The sequence below is a fragment of the Miniopterus natalensis genome, chromosome 19 (genome assembly GCF_054644295.1).
Source record: "Miniopterus natalensis isolate mMinNat1 chromosome 19, mMinNat1.hap1, whole genome shotgun sequence".
NCBI classification, from domain to species: domain Eukaryota; kingdom Metazoa; phylum Chordata; class Mammalia; order Chiroptera; family Miniopteridae; genus Miniopterus; species Miniopterus natalensis.
In genome coordinates, this window is record NC_142099.1 from 1,575,162 (window position 1) to 1,596,401 (window position 21,240).

Sequence of the window (21,240 nt, forward strand, 5' to 3'; positions counted from 1 at the left end):
CATGTACCTGGGTTGCTGGTTCTACCCCCGGCCCCTGTTGGGGTGCGTGTGGGAGGCAACCGCCTGATGTGTCTCTCTCCCCCTCCCTTCCTCCCTCCCTTCTACTCTCTAAAAATCAATAGAAAAAATATCCTCAGGTGAAGATTAACAAAAAAAATTAATATGACATATTGATGATGCCCCCACTTAGGGCACTTTTTGGGGGGGGGCAATTTTAAGGCCTAGTTTCTGATATTTTTGTTGTTTTTACATATCTATCAACAATTACTTTACTTTTTATTTATCTTTACTGTTGAAAGTATTACAGACGGCCCCCTTTTCCCCCCAATGCCCCCCCCTTTTATTCTCTAAGGGCAGGAACGCCGCCGTTGGCTGCCAATCATGAGGGCTGGTAAACTCGCCCCCAAATTACAGCCTTTTCTCCTGCCTCGCCCAGATTTCACAGGCTGCGCACCCAAATAAATGCCTCTCGGCTACCCATCCATCTAACAGCTGGAGAGACGACACTTGACATTTGGAGACTTTCCTGGGAAGACTGCTGCAGGCTTTCCCATTAGCTTCCCGGGGAGACCGCGAGGTCGGACGGGCCGCCTCGGAACCCGCAAAGGGTAACGGAAAACTCCACCAGGACGCCCGTGCGACGCCAACCCCCAGCTCGCAAATCACGGTCCTGCAGGCAGTGCGACACCGCCGGCGCTCCTCTGCGGGGTGGAATTAAAGTGATATTTTCGGCGACGATACCAAGCGTCTTGTATCTAAAGTTGGCTCTGACAGTCTTCGGAGCAGCGACTCGGACGTAGATGCACATTCCTCCGAGTTTGTTTCCTAAAACCCCAGACGGTTGTATTTTTAGCAACTGTTCATCTTTGTCCACCGCAGACGACTTCAACACGAGGACTCTTAGGATCGTTCGTTAGGTGTTTTCACATCGTAAAAATACGAGAAGTAGCTTTAAAATTCTTACAAGCCAACAACATGGGCTCATTTTGAAATTCGTTGAGCCCAATAGAAAGTAAAATTGTAAATACCCCAGGAGTAAGAAAGTGCTGTATTCTTATCAGTCTTTCAGGTACAAACATCGGTCACTTTCCTCGTTGCAAAGATAATTCATTTTAAAGAGACCCCAAATCAGGAAGTGTTAATAAACTAACTGGTCACTAAAGATATTAGAAAGACAAAGTCCTTCACATAACCTCAAACTTCAAAGATGGTGCAAGATTTCATTTATTGATACGAACACACATAATTTAATTAACTCTACAGCAAAGATCCTTGAGCACTGAGCTCAATTTCAAATCCCCCGACTTCAAAGCGTCCTTACCATCTCCTGTTCTTGTTTGTTAGCTCGGGACTTCTCAAGTGAAAGATCGATGGGCAGCCCGCCCAGCATGGCTCAGGGGTTGAGCATCGACTGATGATCCCGGAGATTGGGGTTCGATCCCCAGCCAGGGCATATGCCTGGCCCAGCAGGGGGTGTGTAGGAGGCAGCCGGTCAATGACTCTCATCGCTGATGGTTCTCTCTCTCTCCCTTCCTCTCTCTCTGAAATCAATAAAAAATATATATTAAAAATAAAATATTGACAGGCATACGCTGGCCTCTCTAGATGTTCAGCCATACGTCCAAACATAGATAAATAATATGATTAGAAAGGAAAATGAGAGATTTAAAAAAATATACGCAGGAGGACACTGAAGAGTCAGGAGACATGAATGACATAACCCTCAATCTTGAATTAATGGGACTGAAGCCACTTTTTAAAAGTCAGTTTCGTGGGGCTGAGCTGCTCCTCACTGCAGGTCATCGCTGCAAGGTGCTACGTTTTTAAGAGAAGTGAAAATGTGGAAACATCTCCATGCTTTAGATTAAAATGACATGCTGAGCTTATATCCTTGAATTCGAACATCACTATGATAGGTTGATGCGGTTAAAATTGTTTTTCCTAGTACAGTTCCCCATTTTAACTTTTTCTGAGTAACCAGCTAATTATTGATTTTTGTTTCATAGTTTAAGAGAATTTCTTCGTGCGCCTGTGTTTTCCAATGAACATCCGGATTTAACCGATTTGCTGTTCGGGAACGTCGCGGATTTACCTATATAATTAAAATGTCTCATTTTTATCCTCAATGGACACGTAGGTTCAGGCCTTTCGTCACACGAACCGAGGGAAACGCCCCTCTGCTCGCTCTGGCCGTCGGGAGACGTGGCGCGTTCATACTCTGACCGTGTCTCTCCCTAGTTGTCCTGGTTCAGGCGTGTTTAACGGGAACTGCGCTGCGCACGGAGTATACAGGTTCCTCGCTCCGTCTCCTCATGATTTCACTTCCAACTACCGCGGGACTCTCAGGCCAGGTTCTAAAGCATTATTATTGCATTTTTAAATGTCAACATGCACTGTGGGGCAAGGACGGCTCCTGATCGACAAGACCAGGAATCCAGGGCTGAGAAGTGCCCGGGAGACGGTTCCGCAGAGAGGCAAGTAACAGACGCCTGTGTTCAAATCCTGGCCTCAGAGCCGACGAGACACTGGCCTTGAGTCGGTCTCTTTATCGCTGGACGGCCTGTATTTTTTTAAAGCTGTGAGACAAGCACTAACGATACTAACTTCACAGGGTCACTGTGGCCAAAAGGACGTGCGATGTTAGAGGCCAAGCAAGTGGTAGCCTCACCGCCAGGGCCGAGCGGAAATAAAGGGCATGTTGCAGGAAGCGTGAGGATCGGGGGCCGCGTCTCTCGTGAGTCTTTTCTAATAACTTTAGTCAGAGCTGACCTGTGTTCCTTGAGGACCTTAGCATATACTAGTGGCAGTTAGTTAATTTTCCGTTACGTCATATCATATGTTTTTCTTCATGGTTTCGCATGGGCAGGCCTTGAATTCGAACATCATTACGAAAGGTTGACGAGGTTAAATTTATTTTTCCTAGAACAGAACCTTTTATCTACCCATCTGCACGTGTGCGCGCATACACACAGGTTAAACAAATAAATCCACTAGGAAGATGCAAGTAAAAATACAAATATTAAAATTTATAAAAAAATTTTCATCTAGCTATAGCCATCCTTCCAGCCACATATTCTTTCTTTGGGTAAACTGTCAAAATTATGTCTGATATGAAGCAGTTCCCTTCCGCGTGGGACAGGAAAGCTCAGACACGCCCGGGCTGCACTAACGTATACAGGTGACGGGGAGGTCGTACCCGACTGCTGATTAAAGAACAGGCCTAATGTCATAAAACAGTGCCTCTTAAGGAGGGAGATGTTGACAAATTAGAAAATGTTTCTCTCTATATGAACACCAGGCCTGACGGGGTCAGTTCCTTATGCAAATAACCCCTACACACTCGGCCCCATTACACGCCCCCATTAAGGTCCAAGTAGGGTACCCTCGGCCTGTCCTAACCCCGTAGAATTACAGATCCTTCTTCCCGCCCCCCTGCACATTCCCTATACTCGGGGCCTCCCCCGGCCTAGGCTGCCTTCTGGTAAAATTAAGAGCAGCTGAGCGCAGGTGCAAGGCGTCTGGGGAGAGCACCAACGTGGGCATCCGGGAAGCGCCCGACGGAAGGCCACGCTGGTCAGCAGAACGTGCTGGGGCCTCAGCCAGCCGGGGCCCGAGTCTGGGAGCCCCGAGTGCGGGGAACCACCCGTAGAACCCACCTGGTGGCCTCTCGGAGTCCCAGCGACTCAAATCACTGAGGAGTCCTCCGGTTTGTCTAACCCCTACCCTCCCCTTTAGGTGCATCCTGAACGTTGCGAATCTTCTGCTGATCCCACGTCCACACAGAATTCGTCACTCTCCCCCCCCACCCTCCCGAGCCTTACAGTTTTATTATTGCATTCATTCTATTGTGTCAGATGTGTGTTTACACAACTGTCTTCCCCACCAGGCTGTGAGATTATGGATGGCAAGTTCCAGGTTTTAATTCACATTTATAGGCCTAGTGATCAGTGATCTCTATAAAGGAGGCGCTGGTTCTTTAAATTTGTTGTTTCCGGGGTGAATGAATGAGACCGCGTGTGAATGACGACCTGGATAGACAGACGGATGTCTACAGATGGATAATTGACTAAATAAATGGTTTTATCATGGCTTGAAATAGCCTTGTTCAGTCTCCGTCTGTTAAAATCCTATACTTTGTCTTTCTATTCAAACCTATTTTGTAATTTTTCTCTAACACCATTTTAACAACCCAAAGGAAATGATCTCCAATAACCCACAATAACGTAAACAGAAAATACGTGTAGCCCAGACTCTCATCTGAGAGCGTTCCATGAATTCTCTCACACAATCCCCACCGCGACCCGACAGGCAGCAACTCGAATTATTACCGACCCCTGAGAAGACCATGTCCTGGGGCTATAAGCAGCCTGCCCAAGGTCACGCTGTTCGAAAGTGCGGAACCGGGTGTGCGACTAGGTCTGTTTAATTCAGAGCCCAAATTTCTAACCACTTAGACTCTTCTCTTTTTTTAAAAAAATATTTATTTTAGAGAGAGAGGATGACCAGGAACCGAACCTGTGGCCTCCTGGTTCAAGGATTGACATTCAACCACTGAGCCACACCGGCCAGGCCAGACTCTTCTCATTTGTTCACGCTGGTTCCCTCCCAAAGTCAAGCGTGGGCCTAACAGCTGCTGCTCAATAAGTGGTAACTGATTAAATTACCTAATGAAATTTAAGCGGAGCTCTCAGACAACTATGGGAATCACTGCAACCCCAACACGGATGTCTTTAAATTATCACGTTTCTCTAAAAAAGTCTATTACAGAGAAATTCTCGCACAAGAGCCCGATTCCACTTTCATTTCTTCTAGGAGATAACAGACTGGTCAGTGAAATGTCTGGTCGGCCAAACACTGTACTCCACACACATAAATAAGCACGTTTTCTCTAAGTAAATACGTATGTGACTGATTTCACATATTGTTACAACACACCTTATAGAACGGCTCACGTGAACAAGTGGATGAACCTAACTAGAGCTGCCCGCAGGTGCCCACCTGAATATATCTGTGCATGAACCAGGAGGCCTGTTTCCCGTCATTCACCGATTCCACGGTCGTGTTGGCCATTCCGACGACATCGCCGCCCGCAAACACCCAGGGTTCGCTGGTTTGCATAGTTTCCGGATCTACTTCTGGGAGGCCCCATCTGTTAAATTTGATCGGGCTCAAGGCTTCTTTTACTGAGAAAAAAAAAGGGGTGAAAGACAACAGACATGATTAATCTGTGCATCATGAAACAATAATTTTCAAATTAATAAATATTATGATTTAATAATTGTTCTAGGGATTCAAGCAACTGTTTTTAATGAAGCATAAAAATGGAAAGTGAATGAAATGTCCGAGTTAAGAACACAGGGTATGGACTTAGCCAGCTCTCCACACACCTCCCTTGTAGAAACTGAAGGCCACAGAGTAGGGCGATGCTTCGGGCCTAAGAAGCATGAATCCGGGAGGAAGGCCAGTACATCTCTTTACATACTTTAATGAATATGAAGTTTATTTAAATCCCTTTAAATGGATTTAAAATGTATTTCCTAGACTTGATTTGTCCATGACCATTATTTTCACGGGTTCCTCATTACTCGGATGATCCCAAACTTGCGTCCGCGCATCACAGGTGTAAGCTGTGCTGTGAATTCAGGTCGGTGACCCATCTCCTTCTTTCACAACAAATTTTATAAACAACACAACGCGAAGTCCTCTACACTCACACTAACTCGCTTGCCCGACTGCTGAGCAACCGAATGGGCCCAGCAGAGAGTCACCCTTAACAGTCAATTTCCATTTTCTTTATTTTGTGAACGTCAACAAATGCGACCAGGGCCACTAGAGCTCCTTACAACCCTTTCAAACAAGCTGACGTGACTGCTAAGTTCTCTGCGTGGCAATGAATCCAAACGCGTGGCCGGGGCGAGGGAGAGGCCGAGCTTCTTTAAGGGAAGTGTCCCGAGGAGACTGGGACTGGACACGTGGTCCTGATGAGCGAGGAGATGAAGCTGACCCAGAGGTGGAGAAAGGCAGACAGCCCCGCACGTGATGGGCAACCTGAGCCAGGGCGCGGGAGGAAATGTCCCCTCCGGGCATTCGGGGCACGAATTCCGAGGGTGGTCTCAGGGTGGACTAAAGGGGCTGGTCTTCCCTCCATTCAAAAGGAAATGTGACTTTGTCCCTCGCTTTTCCCACCCAGCCCTCAACCCCTCCCCTCTGATCGCCGCCAGTCTGTTCTCTGTCTGTGAGTCTGACCACAGTGTGGTGCTGGCCAGAGAAAAAGGGGGGGAGGGAGAGGAGGGAGGGGGCGCAAGTGGTGATGGGAGGAGCTTGACTTGGGGGTGAGCACCCAGTACAGATGGTGGCTTATAGACCTGTACACCTGAAACCTATATAATCTTATTAAGCAATGTCACCCCGATAAATTCAACGAAAGCAAACCAAGAAAAAGAGACTGTAACAACGTCCATTCAAGGAGAAGAGACTGGAAGACACTGGAAGTCAGTTGCTGGATACACCGAGTCAAATATAAAAAAATAACCCAAGTAAAAAATGTCATTCGGACACCAAAAACCAGTTTCTTCTGAGCAACAGTGGAAATAAAACAAACCTTGGTATGTATATGTAACTCTCTACCGAAAGAATATTAGAATTTTAGAAAATCATTCAGGGGCCACTGCCAACTGTGTCTTCCCCACAAGGCTGTCGTTTCCGCGAGGACAGGGATGTGTCTGCGTCTCTCAGAACCGAACCGCAGAGCCCAGGACAGTCCTGGAGGTTGGGAGACTCCGGGTCCGATGGACACGTGAATGGAGAAACAAGCAGAGGGATCAAGGCCATTGTGCTCAGGCTTTTATTTAAAAGTCTGCTACTGTTTGTATCTCTGATGTGACTTCACCTTTCATCCAGAGTAGAATTAAATATTCATGTGATTATTTCCAGTGCAGAATGGCATTTTGAGAAGATTTTTCTAATGTCTTTAAAGGTCACATGAAAAGAGACCTTTATCATTTGCTCCCTGTTGCATAACAGATCTGCACCTCCATCTGTTGACAGCTACTTGAGTTGCAAGAAAGTCAATAGCGAGCGTGGCTCCTCGACTCAACCTGCTGGGATGACGGTGCCGTCACCCATCACCACTGGACGGCTCATGCAACAGGATACACCTACGTACTAAAAAATAATTCTCCCGTGTAGGAAATGCCTTCCTTGCCCAGGCCTCTGATACAACGCTGTCCTAGGTAGTGACCTGAAATAGAGGCGATGCCGGAATGAGACGGGATTCAAAATTATTTCGCTAGGGAATCAAAGCCCTTTCATCCATTTTCTCATTTTGCAGGAGAGTATCCTGGAAGGTTCGCGCAGATTTCTCCCTACGCTTGAGCAAGTGGGGATTACGCCTTCGTCGCCTGTGATTTCCCTCAGCAGCTCCGGCAGCCACAGGCGTCCGTCCTGTGAAGTCACTGAAGCGTAGTCGTCAGGCCCCTCACCTGCACGGGCCTCCTTCACGGCCAGGTGTGCAAATGTGAACACGTGAATTTTTTCTTCATACAGAAGTCCTCGTGGTACAGGGTGGGGCAGAAGCAGGCAGAGGTAAGTGGGTATCAGTAGAAGGGCTGTGGTCCTTCTCATCTATAACTTAGCCGAGCAGGGCGGGGGGCCCTTCTGTTAGGATCTGGCCGTTTCCCACCGGCCTCCAGGAGACAGTCTCCGGAAGGGACCCCGGCATACGCCCAGGTAGCTCCACAGACAGACAGACAGACAGAAGAAGACTCAACAAAGACCCCAGGACGCGCTTATTCACTGTCTGTCCTATTCTGCAAGTGGGAGAGAAAGGAGTTAAAGGACAGGGTGTCTGGAATTTCACACAGTCTTTAAAAAGAACACAAACATCCTCAATTTATGCCAAACATTCGAGATGTATGTTAATTTTCTGCTTTAATTACTACTATGTTCGAATGAGATTTTTTTTTTTTTTAATATATGACACTCTGAGGTAGCTTTCCAAACAGGAAGAGGTCTTGAAATAGGGACTTTTAGTCAATGTAATGTTATGCATGGAATGATTTTTTTTTCATACAGACTTAATTGTATTGTGACACAAGTTCTTCAATGAGCCCCAGCTCCACACTGCAGGCGCGTCCCTCAGGGACACACCGCCAGGAGGTGCAGATTGCCAAGGTCAATTAAGCTGACGGAGCGGCTCTGTCATAGCCACAGAAGAGCCGCCCACACGCATATGACAAGCATATTTCTCCGTGTTCATAAAGGGATGTCAAGGATGCTGTATTTTAGTGCATAAATGCAAATTAACCCTCCCTAAACAATGCAACAGAAATCACAATGAAGAAGGAAGGTTCGTATTCTGTGTTGGCTTTGAGATGTTATAATAATGATGGGGAGAATTAAAAAAATTCAACATTTATAACAAAATGCTATCTTGAAAACATAGATGGATTCATCTGTGTGCTTGTTGTTTAATTTTGCATAACCTACGAGCCACAAGGACCAAAGCACAATGAAAAAACATGCAAGATGAGGCAACAGTCCTGGTAAATCAAGGCTGAGAGCAAAAATCTCAGCAAGAGCAAATAATCTCTAACTATAGGGCCAGGGGGTCAGAGGTCCGTTTAAGTAAACTAACCTGGGGTAAGAAAGGGACAGGCCGGACAGTGCCTTCAACCGAGAGTAATCAAAGCCTATGGCACAGGTTCTGTCTTCACATCTCCGGCATCGGAACGTTTGAAGCAAGATGCTGCCCACTCCCTTAGCACCACGGCACCCACACGAAGATTCGTCACTTTCTCTCATAGCCCCTCAAAAGTCAGCCTTGACCCTGCCCCTTCCTGCTCCTCCAGGACCCCAAGTATCGTCTCTGACTCTCCTTAGAATGTTGCATTTCTCCCAGTCTCCTCTCCTCTCCTTTTGGAAAACTGGTTTTGACATGGTTCTGTTTTTTCACTGCCATACTAACGTCTTTCTTTACCTGATTTCTTACAGCCATTCACACTGACTGCCCAGGGCTTTCACCACCCACTTATTCCTTCCAGTCTGTCCCTGAAGTGAAGACACGGTCTCCACAGTCACCAAGTCCTGTGACCTTGCCCCCCCCCCCCCCCCCCGCCTTTCTGTCGCATCCAGGGGTGGAATCCCATTACTGTGATCTCTCTTGATTGGCAGGATGTCCCTCCATCTGGGCTCCCCTTATCTATAAACTGTCATTCTTGGGCTTCAAGTCATCCAAAGGACACTCTCTCCTGGTTACTTCGTCCATCTCATTTTTATATCGCCCTCACCTAATGAAGACTGTTAAGAAAAGCAAGCTGTATTTATTTTTAAATTTTTAAATATATATATATTTTTATTGATTTTAGACAGAGGAAGGGAGAGATACAAACATGGATGAGAGAGAAACATGGATCGGCTGCCTCCTGCATGCCCCCTCCTGGGGATTGAGCCTGCAACTTGGGCCTGGGCCCTGACCAGGAATCAGTGACCTCCTGGTTCATGGGATTATGCTCAACCGCTGAGCCACACTGGCCACCAGCCAGGCAAGCTGTACTTATTGATCCCTTGTGTGAGGCAGGCATGATGCTAGGTATTTCTATATCATATCTCACTTAGACCACAGAACAACTCTACCTAATATAGATATTATCACCCTGAAGACAGCCAATAGGTGGCAGAGCCAGTATTTGAATCCAATTATTTCTGACTCCAAAGTCCTCCTTGTCACTGACTCAGTATGGGAACAACAGAAAGTTAGGAATGTGCCCCAAACAGTCTTTTGGGGCTTCACTACTGGGGGCCATAGGAGAAACCAATGAGGGTTAGAGGGACAGCAGAGGATTCTGGTCCTGACCAGCTTTACATATACAGCCTGTAGGTCATCTCTCCTAATGGAACCATCTTTCTTGCCTTTATGTTAAGTTAACCATAAACATTTTCTGTTAAATGAGCAACCGTCTAACCTTTCCTTGAGTTTTGGGAACCACACCTGAGTTGGCACCTTTCCCCTGCATCTAGCCCAATCATTGGAATATAAGGCACTCCATGCATGTTTTTTGGTTGATAAAATATGAAAAAAGTAATAGCTGTTGTTCCATTATTTAGCACTCACATTATCCCATCTTTATTATTTTCCCGTAGGTCTTATTTCCACAATTAGAGGGTCAGCTCTTTGTGGGGAATAAATACAAATATTTTCCTTTTTTTTTTTTAAAGCTTCTAAAATAAAACTTATCCAGTGGCACATACACTGACTGGGGAAGAACAGGCAGTTGGCTAATTTCTCTTGCTTGATTTAACTATTAGATGTCCCCGCTGCTATGGCTAAATAATGCTCAGTTTGGATAAGCTTGTAGAATCCAGGCAGCGTGAAGATACAGATTTAATTTTCTTCCCCAGGATGCTTGGGACGGGCTGGGGCTCCCCATGTTAAACACAAAGGTGGACGTCAATAACTGCCTGTAGCAACTCCTGTTTCCCGTGTATACTCTGGGGAGTCTCATTCTCATTTCCTAAACTGACCGACTAATCAATTCAGAATTAAACCTGTCCAAGCACTTCACCTTGATTTGCTTATTTCTCTGCAATAATTCCATCTATTTAAAACTCGAAACTCCTTAAAGATCTGATTTTGTTCTACCTGGACGAGAGCTCCTTGCGGAGGCCAGTGTCCTTGAAGGAAGCGTGTGGGGACTTGTTTGCAAAGTCTCCGTTGGATCCCCACACGCTGCACTTTGATTTCTTATTTAATATTCAGTGACACCATCTACTTACGACCACAAACTCCTGGAAGGAGGGACTCATCCTTCCATCTGATTTGGACCATAATCGTCATAATTCTATGCACATTTGGGTGCTTAATACTTCTTGATAATTAGGAGGCAGTGAAAAAAAAAAGTAGACAGGCTCCCGAAATAGTTTAGACAGGCTTCCCAGTGGAAGAACTTTCCAGAATATGGCGTGAGACTGTGAAGTGATGTAAATAATGACAGAAAGGGGTTAAGAAAAATGTTTACTACAAGATCCCCCACCGGCAGCATTTAAAGCCTAAATAAGAACAGTGGTAAATGATATGATGTGCAGAAACAATATTATTAAAATATAAGCGAATACTGAAAAATATTTTAATTAACAAAATAAATCAAATGGAAAAGATTCCCTAAATGGAGCTTTAAAAGTGAGCCCGCGCGTGTGTGACGGCCGTGACTAATTACGTGGCCATGCGATGTGTGCTCAATCCCGGCTTGTTTAAATAGCAGGATGCTCATTAGCTGCAGTATATCTGAGAAGCTTCAGTAAACAGTTTAATGGTTTTTATGTTTAACCAATTTCATAAGTTCCTGTAATTTTAGCTTTAGCAGCTCATTAATGTTATTTTTTGATATCCATCTTAGGACTTTGTTTTTCTTCTTTCCCTCGTTGATGGGCTGGCTGTAGGCACCCTTCAGGCACCCTTAAGACATGCAGCAGAATTTCTTTTAAACAAATTTCTGTACCTAAGTAAATGCACAATTCAGGAATAAAATGTCTTGCCCGGCTGCGGTGGCTCAGCGGTTGAGCATCGACCTAGGGTCCAGGAGATCGAGGTTCGATCCCTGGTCAGGGCACATGCCCAGGCTGCAGCTTTAATCTGCAGTCTGATTGCTTACGGGGGGCAACTGATTCGTGTTTCTCTCTCACACTGGTGTTTCTCTCTCTCTCAAATCAATTAAAAACATTTTTTAAAAAACCCACAGGTTTTTAATTGTACTTATTTAATTGCATGATTTTCAAGCACTTAAAAACTCACACTAAGTAGCCTCAGCTTAGCAGAATCACACCTGAGGTTGCACAAGCTGTTTCTCATGCTCTCTGAGTTACGTTTCCTGAGGTTTGTTTAGGAAAAGATGCATTTTTCTTACTATTCGAGGTGTCAGTTGTGCAACATAAATTTAGACGGGTGAGCTAAACGGTCGTTTCATAGGCGAACCATCCAGAGAATTGCTGGTTCAACACGGCTTCGCTTTTACTGTTTTTGGTGATGCACAGAGTCGCAAGGAGGGGACAATTTTTTGGGTAACATGATGCCACTTCCTCATGGCTCATTTTTTTCCTTCCTGAACCCAGTTAATGAATAAATAAACCACACGGCGACTGTGTCTACTTGTCACGGAGACATCCAGAGGAGAAGTGACAAATTCGGGCCATCAGCCCGCTATCGGGAAGCATTTATCTTGATGACATTCAACATCTGGAAGGTTCCAGACACCGAGATGCCTGATGCCTTGCAGATGAGCCGTCCTGAGGCCCGGCTGAGACCTCCCTCATCTGTTGCATGCATGTGCCTGCAAGTCCCTCCCCCCGTCTCAGACACGAGCGTCCTTCCGGCTCGGCTAGAGCAGGACGCCGGGCACAGGCCGGGTTCCTGTGGCTATTGCTGTTAGTGAATCTCTGCCCGAGAGAAATCTCTCTCTTATTTTCCTTTCAGTAAATGAAAGAGTTTGCTGTCATGTCAACAGCGTGTGCCGGAAGGCAAAGGGTTTGCAAAGGGAAGCCACCGGGAGCCGTGTGCGCAAAACGTAACACACAACGGTCTACCCCCGGTGACGGGCCGTTCAGCTGGATGCCACGCGAAACACTTCCGTTTCCCGCCCCTTCCTCTCAGCGCGTCGCGCCAGGGGACCGCCCAGAGGAATGACCCGAGCTCTAACTTCCTGGCTGGGTGGATCCAGCGGGGGCTGGACACGGGGGGCCCGACCCATGGTTCTGGTTCCGTCTGTCGGCCGGGCCCCCAGGGTCTGAATCGCTGACGACTGCCCGGGTCACCTTCCCTGTCACACTTCCTTCCTCAGGTCTGACTGAGGAGAGAGCCGATCTTACGGAAGAAACACGGCGGACGCTGGGACAAGACAGAATATGTATTCTGATCATCGGCTTAAATGGGAGATTAATGTTCTTTTCAAATCCCCCACTTTAAAAATAATCCTGTATAAAAAGCATTAAATACCTTTTTAAGCCTCTTAAGTCAAGGCTGCTTGCGTTCCCACCCGAAGGAAATAAACATCTAAGTGAAAACAGCTCCCGGGGAGGAAGCTGGGAGTCCGCCCAGCCCCCGGCCCCCGGCCGTACCTTGAGGGTCACCGAGGACCGAGCCGAAGGCGCTGATGACCACGTCCGCTTTCAGCTGCACGCTCTGCTCCCCATCCTCGCGCCAGCTCCCCGACTCGTCCTGCTCTGTCCGGACGAACTGCATCCCCACGATTCTCCCCCCTTTCACGATGACCTTCCGTGGGGCCAGGAACGGCAGGAATTCGCACTTCTCTTCCTTGGCGAGCTCCATCTGAACAGAACAGGCAGAAACTGAAGCCGTCTCCTGCACTTCCCACCGCGCTTTCCATCCCGACGGCGCGCTCCGCGGCAGGCGCGGAGACCCCAGAAACCCGCGCGGCGCTTTTGCTCAGCCCAGGCTGGGCCGCGGGCACCGGCCGTGTACGCTGTGTAACTCACTGACCACTCGGGAGGCCGCGAGCTGGGGCCGTCCCGTGGGGCCTGGACATCAGGCATCGCATTATGCTGAGCGGAACGGGCCCGTCAGAGAAAGACTGTCCCGTGATCTCACCCAGATGCGGGGCCTAACGGACACAACAGACGGGTGAACAAAATAGGTCGAGACACAGAAGCGTGGAGCGGACTGAGGGATCTCGGGGGAAGCGGGGCAGGAGGAGATGAGCCAAGAGCTTATACACACGTGTGCACAGCCCATGGACACGGACAACACCCTGGGGAAGGCCTGGGGTTGGGGGGGAACAAGGGGGTGGAAAGAGGAACATCTGTAACACTTTCAACAATAAAGATAATTAAAAAAGCAAAACAAAACCAAAAAACCAACAGGGTATTGCTCGAGTCTGAGGCACTGTGTGCCCTACGGTGCGAGTGTGTGTGAGGTTTCTGACTAGAGCGGCCTGGTCTCCTTGCTTTCATTTCTGCAGGTTAAGCTCTCTTTATATTCATGCCTCATGTGGAAACAAACCCCCCTGATTATTACCAGGGTGCATCTCTCCAAGCTGGAGAAACGTCAGCCGAGTGGGTGAGCCTGTCGGTGGGACTAAGTGACGGTTATTCTTACTTTTTTAAAAATGCAAATGAAAATTGTAAGAAAGGGGGGGCATGCTCCTCTTGAAAAAGTCCCCGCCTTCCGCGCCTCTTACATAATCCATCCTGTTTGTTCACATGCCCGTAACGGGTGCTCATCAGTACAGAAGGTAAGGATCTGCTTATTTACTTTCCCACGCACTGTTCCCCCCCCAGAGGTTGAGGGGTGCTGGGCCCCCCTCCTTCCCCTCCCCCGTGGCAGGCAGGTGGGTTCTCAGTGGGACCCCGACGAGGGAGGTGGAAAAGGCTGTGGGTGTGTGTGAGGTTTCAAACCAGGAATGACCTGGGCCACACCGAGATGGAAAAGTGAGCTTTTTAGCACAGCCTGTTCGATGTCGTCACAGCGCGGGCCCGCCTCTCAGCAGTCCATCCACCCCCGGCTGGTGGGCGCGAGCTCTGCCCTGCGTCCCTCACCGGGAGGGCCTGCCGAGCAGGCCGCGTGGGCCACCCCGGAGTTTCCAACCCTGTGGGCCCGGGTGCGGCCTGACCCTGTGCCTCTGTAACGTATGTTCCAGGTGACACTGCCCTGCTGGCCCAGGGGTGACACTTGGAGAACCACTGTCTCCACTGGACTACCACTGACCGGCTCTGACGTGCTCGGTCCGTGCTATGCATTCGTGGTGAGAGTGACATCGCCCGCAATGGGGGGAACGTGGATTTTTGGAGAAGGAAACGTAGCGTCATGGTTTGTGACACCGCCAGCCCCCCCCCCCAAAGAGCCACAACATATAAACAGATACAGTGTCTGTGGCATTAAAATTACAGTGATCGGAATGGTAGTAATTAGGGGAAAAATTCTAACAAGACCCCCTAGGGAGACGCTAATAAAACCATACTGAGTAACGCTAGTCATTGCTGTATGTTAGCATGAAGCCGCTCGGTCTGTTCCATTGGTGGCGTGTTTAAAATGTTGGCCTTAAAGGCTTAAACACTGGACCACAGAAGCGATTATTACGCAGTGTTTCTCTTTCCATCATAAAGGGAAGAGATGAGTAATATCAAAGAGCATGGCTATGAGGCTGCTGTGGGAGGTGAGCATATGCACAGTGGCTCTAACACTGCCCGCTGTTCAGACAGGGAACCGAGGCAAGTGAAGTATTTCTGCTGTTTATTTGAGATGGTCACTAACACTCTCCCACCTTCGGGCTCCCTGCATGGGAAACGGGGAGAACAGTCCCTCACTGAGGGGCACGTGGTGTTGCTTAAGGCAACCCAGACAGGCAGACCCCCTAAAGCGGAAGTTGACGTCGAGGAGGAACGAGTCCGAGTCGATGCCGTTTAACCGTAGCTGCGATTCTCGTACAAAACCAGGACATCAAGTCAACAAAAGGACCACCATCTGCTCAGACGTAGGTGGAGCCAATGCTCCCGAACACCCGTCCCCACGCGGTCACACCGGCGCGCAGAAGACAGGCGGCCTGTCCGGAGCACGCTGTCGCGACGGGGTCCCCGCTCAGCCGTTCGTTACACCCCACGAGAGAAAGGTGGACCCGACTGGCGGCGGTCTGGGCTCCTGCAGTGGTCTCGGTGTTTCGCTGTGCAGGTGAGTCAGCCTCCTGGGCTAGGCGTTCACAGACATCGCCGTCAGTGCTTTTTGACACCTCGTGTCTCCGTGATCGTCAGTGATGAGCGTCTCCGGGAGTCTGGTACATGAACACGGGTGTTCACGGCACACACGTGTATCCATTCGCTCGATGGCGCCTGTTCTCAGGACGGACAACGGGCGCATTCAGCCAACGACCGAGCCTCTCGTCCTCAGCTCCACTAACACCTCGGGGAACACAGGAGACGGCACCCAGAAGGCTCCACGTTCGAGGCTCAGTTCACCCACTTGTGACTTTCTCTTCACGCCGTAGGAGGCGGGAGAGAACACGCTCGCTAGCTTTGCTTTTTACCTCCGACCTCACGGAAGCTACGTGGCCGATGCCGAGCGGGATGAAAACAGCGCCCCAGCCGGCAGTGCCGACGGACTTTACCTAACGGGTGATGGGGTCTGACTGACATTACGGGCACCCTGCTGTGGAAATTACGAAGCAACTTAACTTACTGTAGTTAAGAGCATGGTGTCGACTCACTTTCAGATCACGTGTAGGCAAAGTAAGTGCAGGTTCTGAACTGTAAAGGGCAGAGCTCCGAACCAGCACACGGTAAACGCCAATGCGCCCCAAGCGCGAGAAGCAACCTGAGCAGACGGTCTTCTCTGTCAACATTACCCTCCAGGGGCGGACATCTCCTGAGCGGTCACTTCCATGTAAGTGGGAGGGTCAAGAATGGAGAAACTTCACGGAGCACACGGTTATGACACGCGTTCTGTAGATGGGCCGGCTCAGGCTGGGGCGTCTCACCCAGAACCAAGCCCTCCAGCGTTTAGTTCGTTCCTTTCAATGGCCCCCCTCCCCCTCCTCCTGCGACACTGAATCTTCACATGCTTCAAACGTGTAAACACGCCCAGATCCTTGGAATGTGACTCCCATGTCACCATCAGGACTGAAGGTACACGTCCCATCTTAGTCCCTGGAGTCCCTAAGGACCGTTAATTAACTGTGTGCGCTGGGGTGGGGGGTGTGTGTGCGTGTGTGTTTGCGTGCATGTGTGCGCGTGTGTGCGCGTTTGTGCGTGTGTGTGCGTGTGTGCGTGCTTGCTGGCATCTCTGCACCGTGATCACGCTGACAGGTCTCCCGTCGCTTCCCCTGCGGAGCCCCGGCTCAGACGGCCGGCAGCTGCCGGATGTGGAAGGAGCGGCTACGGACGTTACCTTTATTAAGCACAATTGAATTTGCCAGCTCAGACAGGTTATTGGCTAAAAACAGTCCCAGGTTCATATTTCTTATAATTAAGTAAACACGCAAGGGCCTCGGCGGCTGGCAGGAAGACGCGTTCAGCCAGCGGGACGCAGGCGAGGAGGAGACTGCGAACGCAGCGCCGGCCCCGTCCCGTGACACTGAAGACGCCTGAGGGGACGCCTGCCGCACCCAGGCCCTCCCGGGTGTGGTCCCGGAGGGTTCGGTGGGAAGGCTCAGGCGGCTTCCGCAGAAAGATGATTAATTACCTCCGAGCCCCCTTAACGATGAAGACGCCTTTGACTGACAGCCCAGGCAACCCGGGCCTGTTGTTTTTATTGTTATAACTAATAAAGTAGAATTATCAGAACAGCCCACTTCTCAGTGCTGAACTGCATGGATTCGGGCGCATCCAAGGTAACTCCGTTGCCGTCTTAGCGAATGGAAAGGGGGCAGCCAAGGGCACCAAGGCGCAGTCTAGACACCCCCTTGAATTGCTGCAGAACTAAGTCCTATCTCACGTGGCGGCTACTGGGAAACAGCCCGTGGACGGCAGGCGCTCCCCGGCCCCTCGTGCGTGGCGTTGCCATCAGCACAGTTTCGCCCCATTCCTCGCAGCAAGGACAGGGCTGCGCAGTCCCGCCCGGCCCACCTTCACCATCACCCGCTCGGCCGGCTGCTGAGCCCTGGCCTTCGCCTGCTTCTAGGGATCCCCAACCGCCTGGAGCCCGGAGCGTTCCCGAGGTTCTGTCTGATCCGTCGCCGGCGTTTAATCCTGCGTTTGGGGGGCTTCTGTTCTCCTGTGAAAGTTAATCTCACTTCTTTAAGCTGCGGGAAATGCTGGGGAATCATTAACAGATTCCCCGTCATCTCAGCGCCCGGCTGCGCTCCCCGAGGACCGCGGCGGCGGAGCCTGAAGGCGTCAGAAGCACGTGTGTGAGGCCACAGGGGAGCCCAAGAGACGGCGGGATCAGAGTTACATCAATGCGCTGACGACGCTCGTGTCCTCATCTCATCAAACCCCTCTCCTGCGGCCCGGGCGCCTTCTCAAGGAAGGCGGAGGGCGCCCCCAACCGCCGCTGGGATCGGCATGGAGGGCGCCTCGGAGCAGGGGCCAGCAGCAGCCTCACCGGGGAACCTGTCAAAAATGCAAATCCCCAGGCCCACCCAGACCTACTGAGTCAGAACCAGGGCCCAGCAAACTGTTTCAGATCCCCCCAGGTGATCCTGGAGCAAAGGGGGGCTCTGGACCCCAACGTTAGAGAAAGGGGGTGGGGGCTCCCAGCTCCGTCCATTAGAGCTCGGTGGGATCCAGTCACGCTGTTCCCTGCCACACCCCGCAGCGCACAGTCTCAGACGACCCCACGTCCACTGCGCCTGGCCTTCGGAATAATTCACAGCTGTCATCCGAGGGCGAGGAGACTGTGCCTTGTTCTGCACGTCCCCCCCTCCGAAACCGTCGAGCCAGCCTGCGCCTGGACGGACACGTGCTGACGGGCCGGAGGGCGAGGCCTCGACCAACAGACGCATCACGTTACTTCCAAATGCACCCAAGAGCCCGAGCGCGCAATACACCATCTGAGAACAATTCCAAAGAGCCCGCTTCTCAGTTTCCACGGACTTCAAAGGGACCGGGTGTGGGTGCAGTCTGTGTGTGTCGGGCTGAGACACAGGAGGGAGAGGGGAGATGCAGAGGAACGAGGGCTGTTAATTCTTCACGTTGGCAACAGTTTGTCTTGGAGTCCACCCTGAAGCAGACGCAGGCCCTGAGGCAGGGTCGCTCCTAACAGCACGAACGTTTGAGAGGTCCTTGGTGCGCGCACCCAGCTGATTAGTCACAGTCACCCGTGAGCATGAGACGCTTTCAAACCTGTCCTTGACGAATGACTAATTCTAAATGACGCGACATTAGAGCTCTTTCAGAAACAACAACGGCCATCTCCTGGCTCCCTGGTCTGACAGCAGAGGGACTTGACCTCAGTGAGCTGCTGTGACAAGGCCACCTCCCTCCGAGGGACGCTTGCACATTTGGCTTTTGAAAAATTTCACGTCTCAACTGCAACATCCTCCCGATACCCGCAGGTTTTGTGAGGAGTGCCTGCTGCTCAGGATCGGGAGACTCGGCGCAGCCCACGGCCACCAGCTGAGTGCGTGCGAAGGACGTGAGCCCTGCAAGTAGGAGGCGCTTGGGCATCGACGAAGATAAAGTCCTTATTTTAAACAAAGCAGTGTTATAGGGTCGCTTTCTTTCCCTCTGTCTGTCTGAATTAGAAAAACAACTAGGGCTAGTTAGCCCAGAAATTTTCAGAATTGCATTTCACAATTTCAAAAACATGCTACGAGCCCGGCCGGCCGGCGCGGTTCCGTGGCTGAGCGTCGACCCATGAACCAGGAGGTCACGGGTTCGATTCCCGGTCGGGGCACATGCCGGGGTTGCGGGTTCGATCCCCAGGGGGGGCGTGCAGGAGGCAGCCGATCAATGACTCTCTCATCATTGATGTTTCTCTCTCTCTCCCCCCTCCCTTCCTCTCTCTGAAATCAATAAAGACATTAAAAAAAAAAAAATCTTTAAAGAACAGAAGAATTTAGACTCAGAGAGGGCTCAGGACCGGTCTCCTCTCCCCACATCCGCTGCCCGACAAGCCCCCACGCGTGACGCCCCTTTACCTCCTCCGGGACGGCTCTGATGTTCCCGAAGCCTTTTCTGAAGACCACGAACACGCGGCGGGCGCCACAGCGCAGGGCCGAGGTCGCGCAGTCGAAGGCGGTGTCTCCGGCTCCCAGGACGATCACGGCGCCCCTGACCGACGGCAGCGGGGAGCGGCAGGCGCACATGCCTGAGGATGGACAAAGGGAACCCCGTTTTCACGTGGGGAGGCCACCCCGCACCTCGGCTCCGAGGATGCGTGTCCTCGGAGCCGAGGGAAATTGCGCCTCGCGGCGCTCGGGAGGGAGCGTGGCTGTCAGTTATGCTGCTTTGCTGGAGGACGGTCTTATTCTCATTTTGTAAATATGCCCGTATGTGTGGGTCCCAGTCCCAGTCCCCGTAATCCACTCTCTTTCCTTCTAAAAGGGTGGCTACGGCACGTCCTGGAGGGTGCAGGCCCTGACGCCCTGGCGTCAGTTAACGGTCTCTGGGCAAGGAGGTGGCCTGTGTTTTTAACTTGGCTTCGTCACTTTTCCCTGAGTTAGAAGAAGGGCCAGCGACCCTCACGATGGGAGTTAGTCAATCACAGCATTTCAGGAAAATGTTACGTAGCCGTCACCCTGAGGGACGTCTCACCACAGCCCCGCTTAGATAACCACGCGGGGAACTTCGAAAGTCAGAAACTAACATGCTGAGGAAATGTCCTTTAGGTACCCGAAGAATTTCTTAAACTATGTTTTCAATAGTTAAAATAGAACTTTTTCCTATTTACCACATTTCTATGTTTTTTGTTTTTTTTAAAAAATAAAACTGAGCGTGACAGGAGAAATGACCTTCTACACGTGCATTTCTCAAGAGCACCTGTGCGGAGACCTGACGTCCATGCGAAAGGCATGTTCTCCGTGCCTTGAAGTGGGAGTGTGGTATTGGATTAAATAACACCAGTGATGAGATAAATTACTATAATTTTTGAAATGGCACCATGGACAGCATGGGCCTGTCATTTCAGTAAAGTGCAATCATTTCGCTTGGAAGAGTCTGTGTTGGGATGAATCGGCCCCTGTATATGTCGCGGGACTAGGACCTTCCTCAGAAAGCGTCCCAGCCACACCCGTCCTGTTCTCCTGGAGGGAGGGAGGTGGGGGTGTGGGGTGCACACCTTCACCTGTAAACGTCTACAGAACAGCTGAGTAGAGAAAGGTTATTATTATTTTTTTTTAATTTTGGGAGAAAACTAAGTTGTTATCTTTCCTACATGCAATTAGATGTCAAATAGGCTTTTAAAATATCTATGTTTAAAGGATTTAGATGACCTGTTTTTAGAGAACACATTGCAGCTTCTTTCTCATTAAGACCCGATTCCAGTGCAGATAAAGCAAAGGACCGTGTTAGCTCCGGGCGGTTCCCGGGGCCCAGGGAGCGACATCACACAGACGCCACGTACGAGGTGTCTATTAAAGCGCTTTAACTTCACAAGTTCACTGCTCTAGAAGGGACACTCTTTCCGCCCGCTTGGGCACAAACGATAGGGTCATTTGTCCACTTTTAAAATGAAAAAAAATTAAATGCAAGAATTCCCAAACTGAAGCCCGGCCATTTCTCCCGAGAACATCGTCCAACGTGTGTCTGCGACTCTCTTCCTCTGAAGCAATTTCTCAGGACGCAGCTCAGCCCTGCGTGCAC

The 21,240-nt window shown here is 50.1% G+C and overlaps 1 protein-coding gene across 1 annotated transcript in view; it reads right to left on the bottom strand.

The window, feature by feature from the left end:
• DPYD (dihydropyrimidine dehydrogenase) overlaps window positions 1-21,240 on the bottom strand; it is a 319,890-nt gene that overhangs the window by 151,665 nt on the left and 146,985 nt on the right. The window contains exons 10-12 of the mRNA XM_087827593.1: window positions 19,578-19,747; window positions 13,108-13,318; window positions 4,999-5,183 (exon numbers count right to left, since the gene is read on the bottom strand). Coding sequence (XP_087683719.1) covers window positions 4,999-5,183; window positions 13,108-13,318; window positions 19,578-19,747 — 566 coding nt within the window. The remainder of the gene's footprint in view (window positions 1-4,998; window positions 5,184-13,107; window positions 13,319-19,577; window positions 19,748-21,240) is intronic.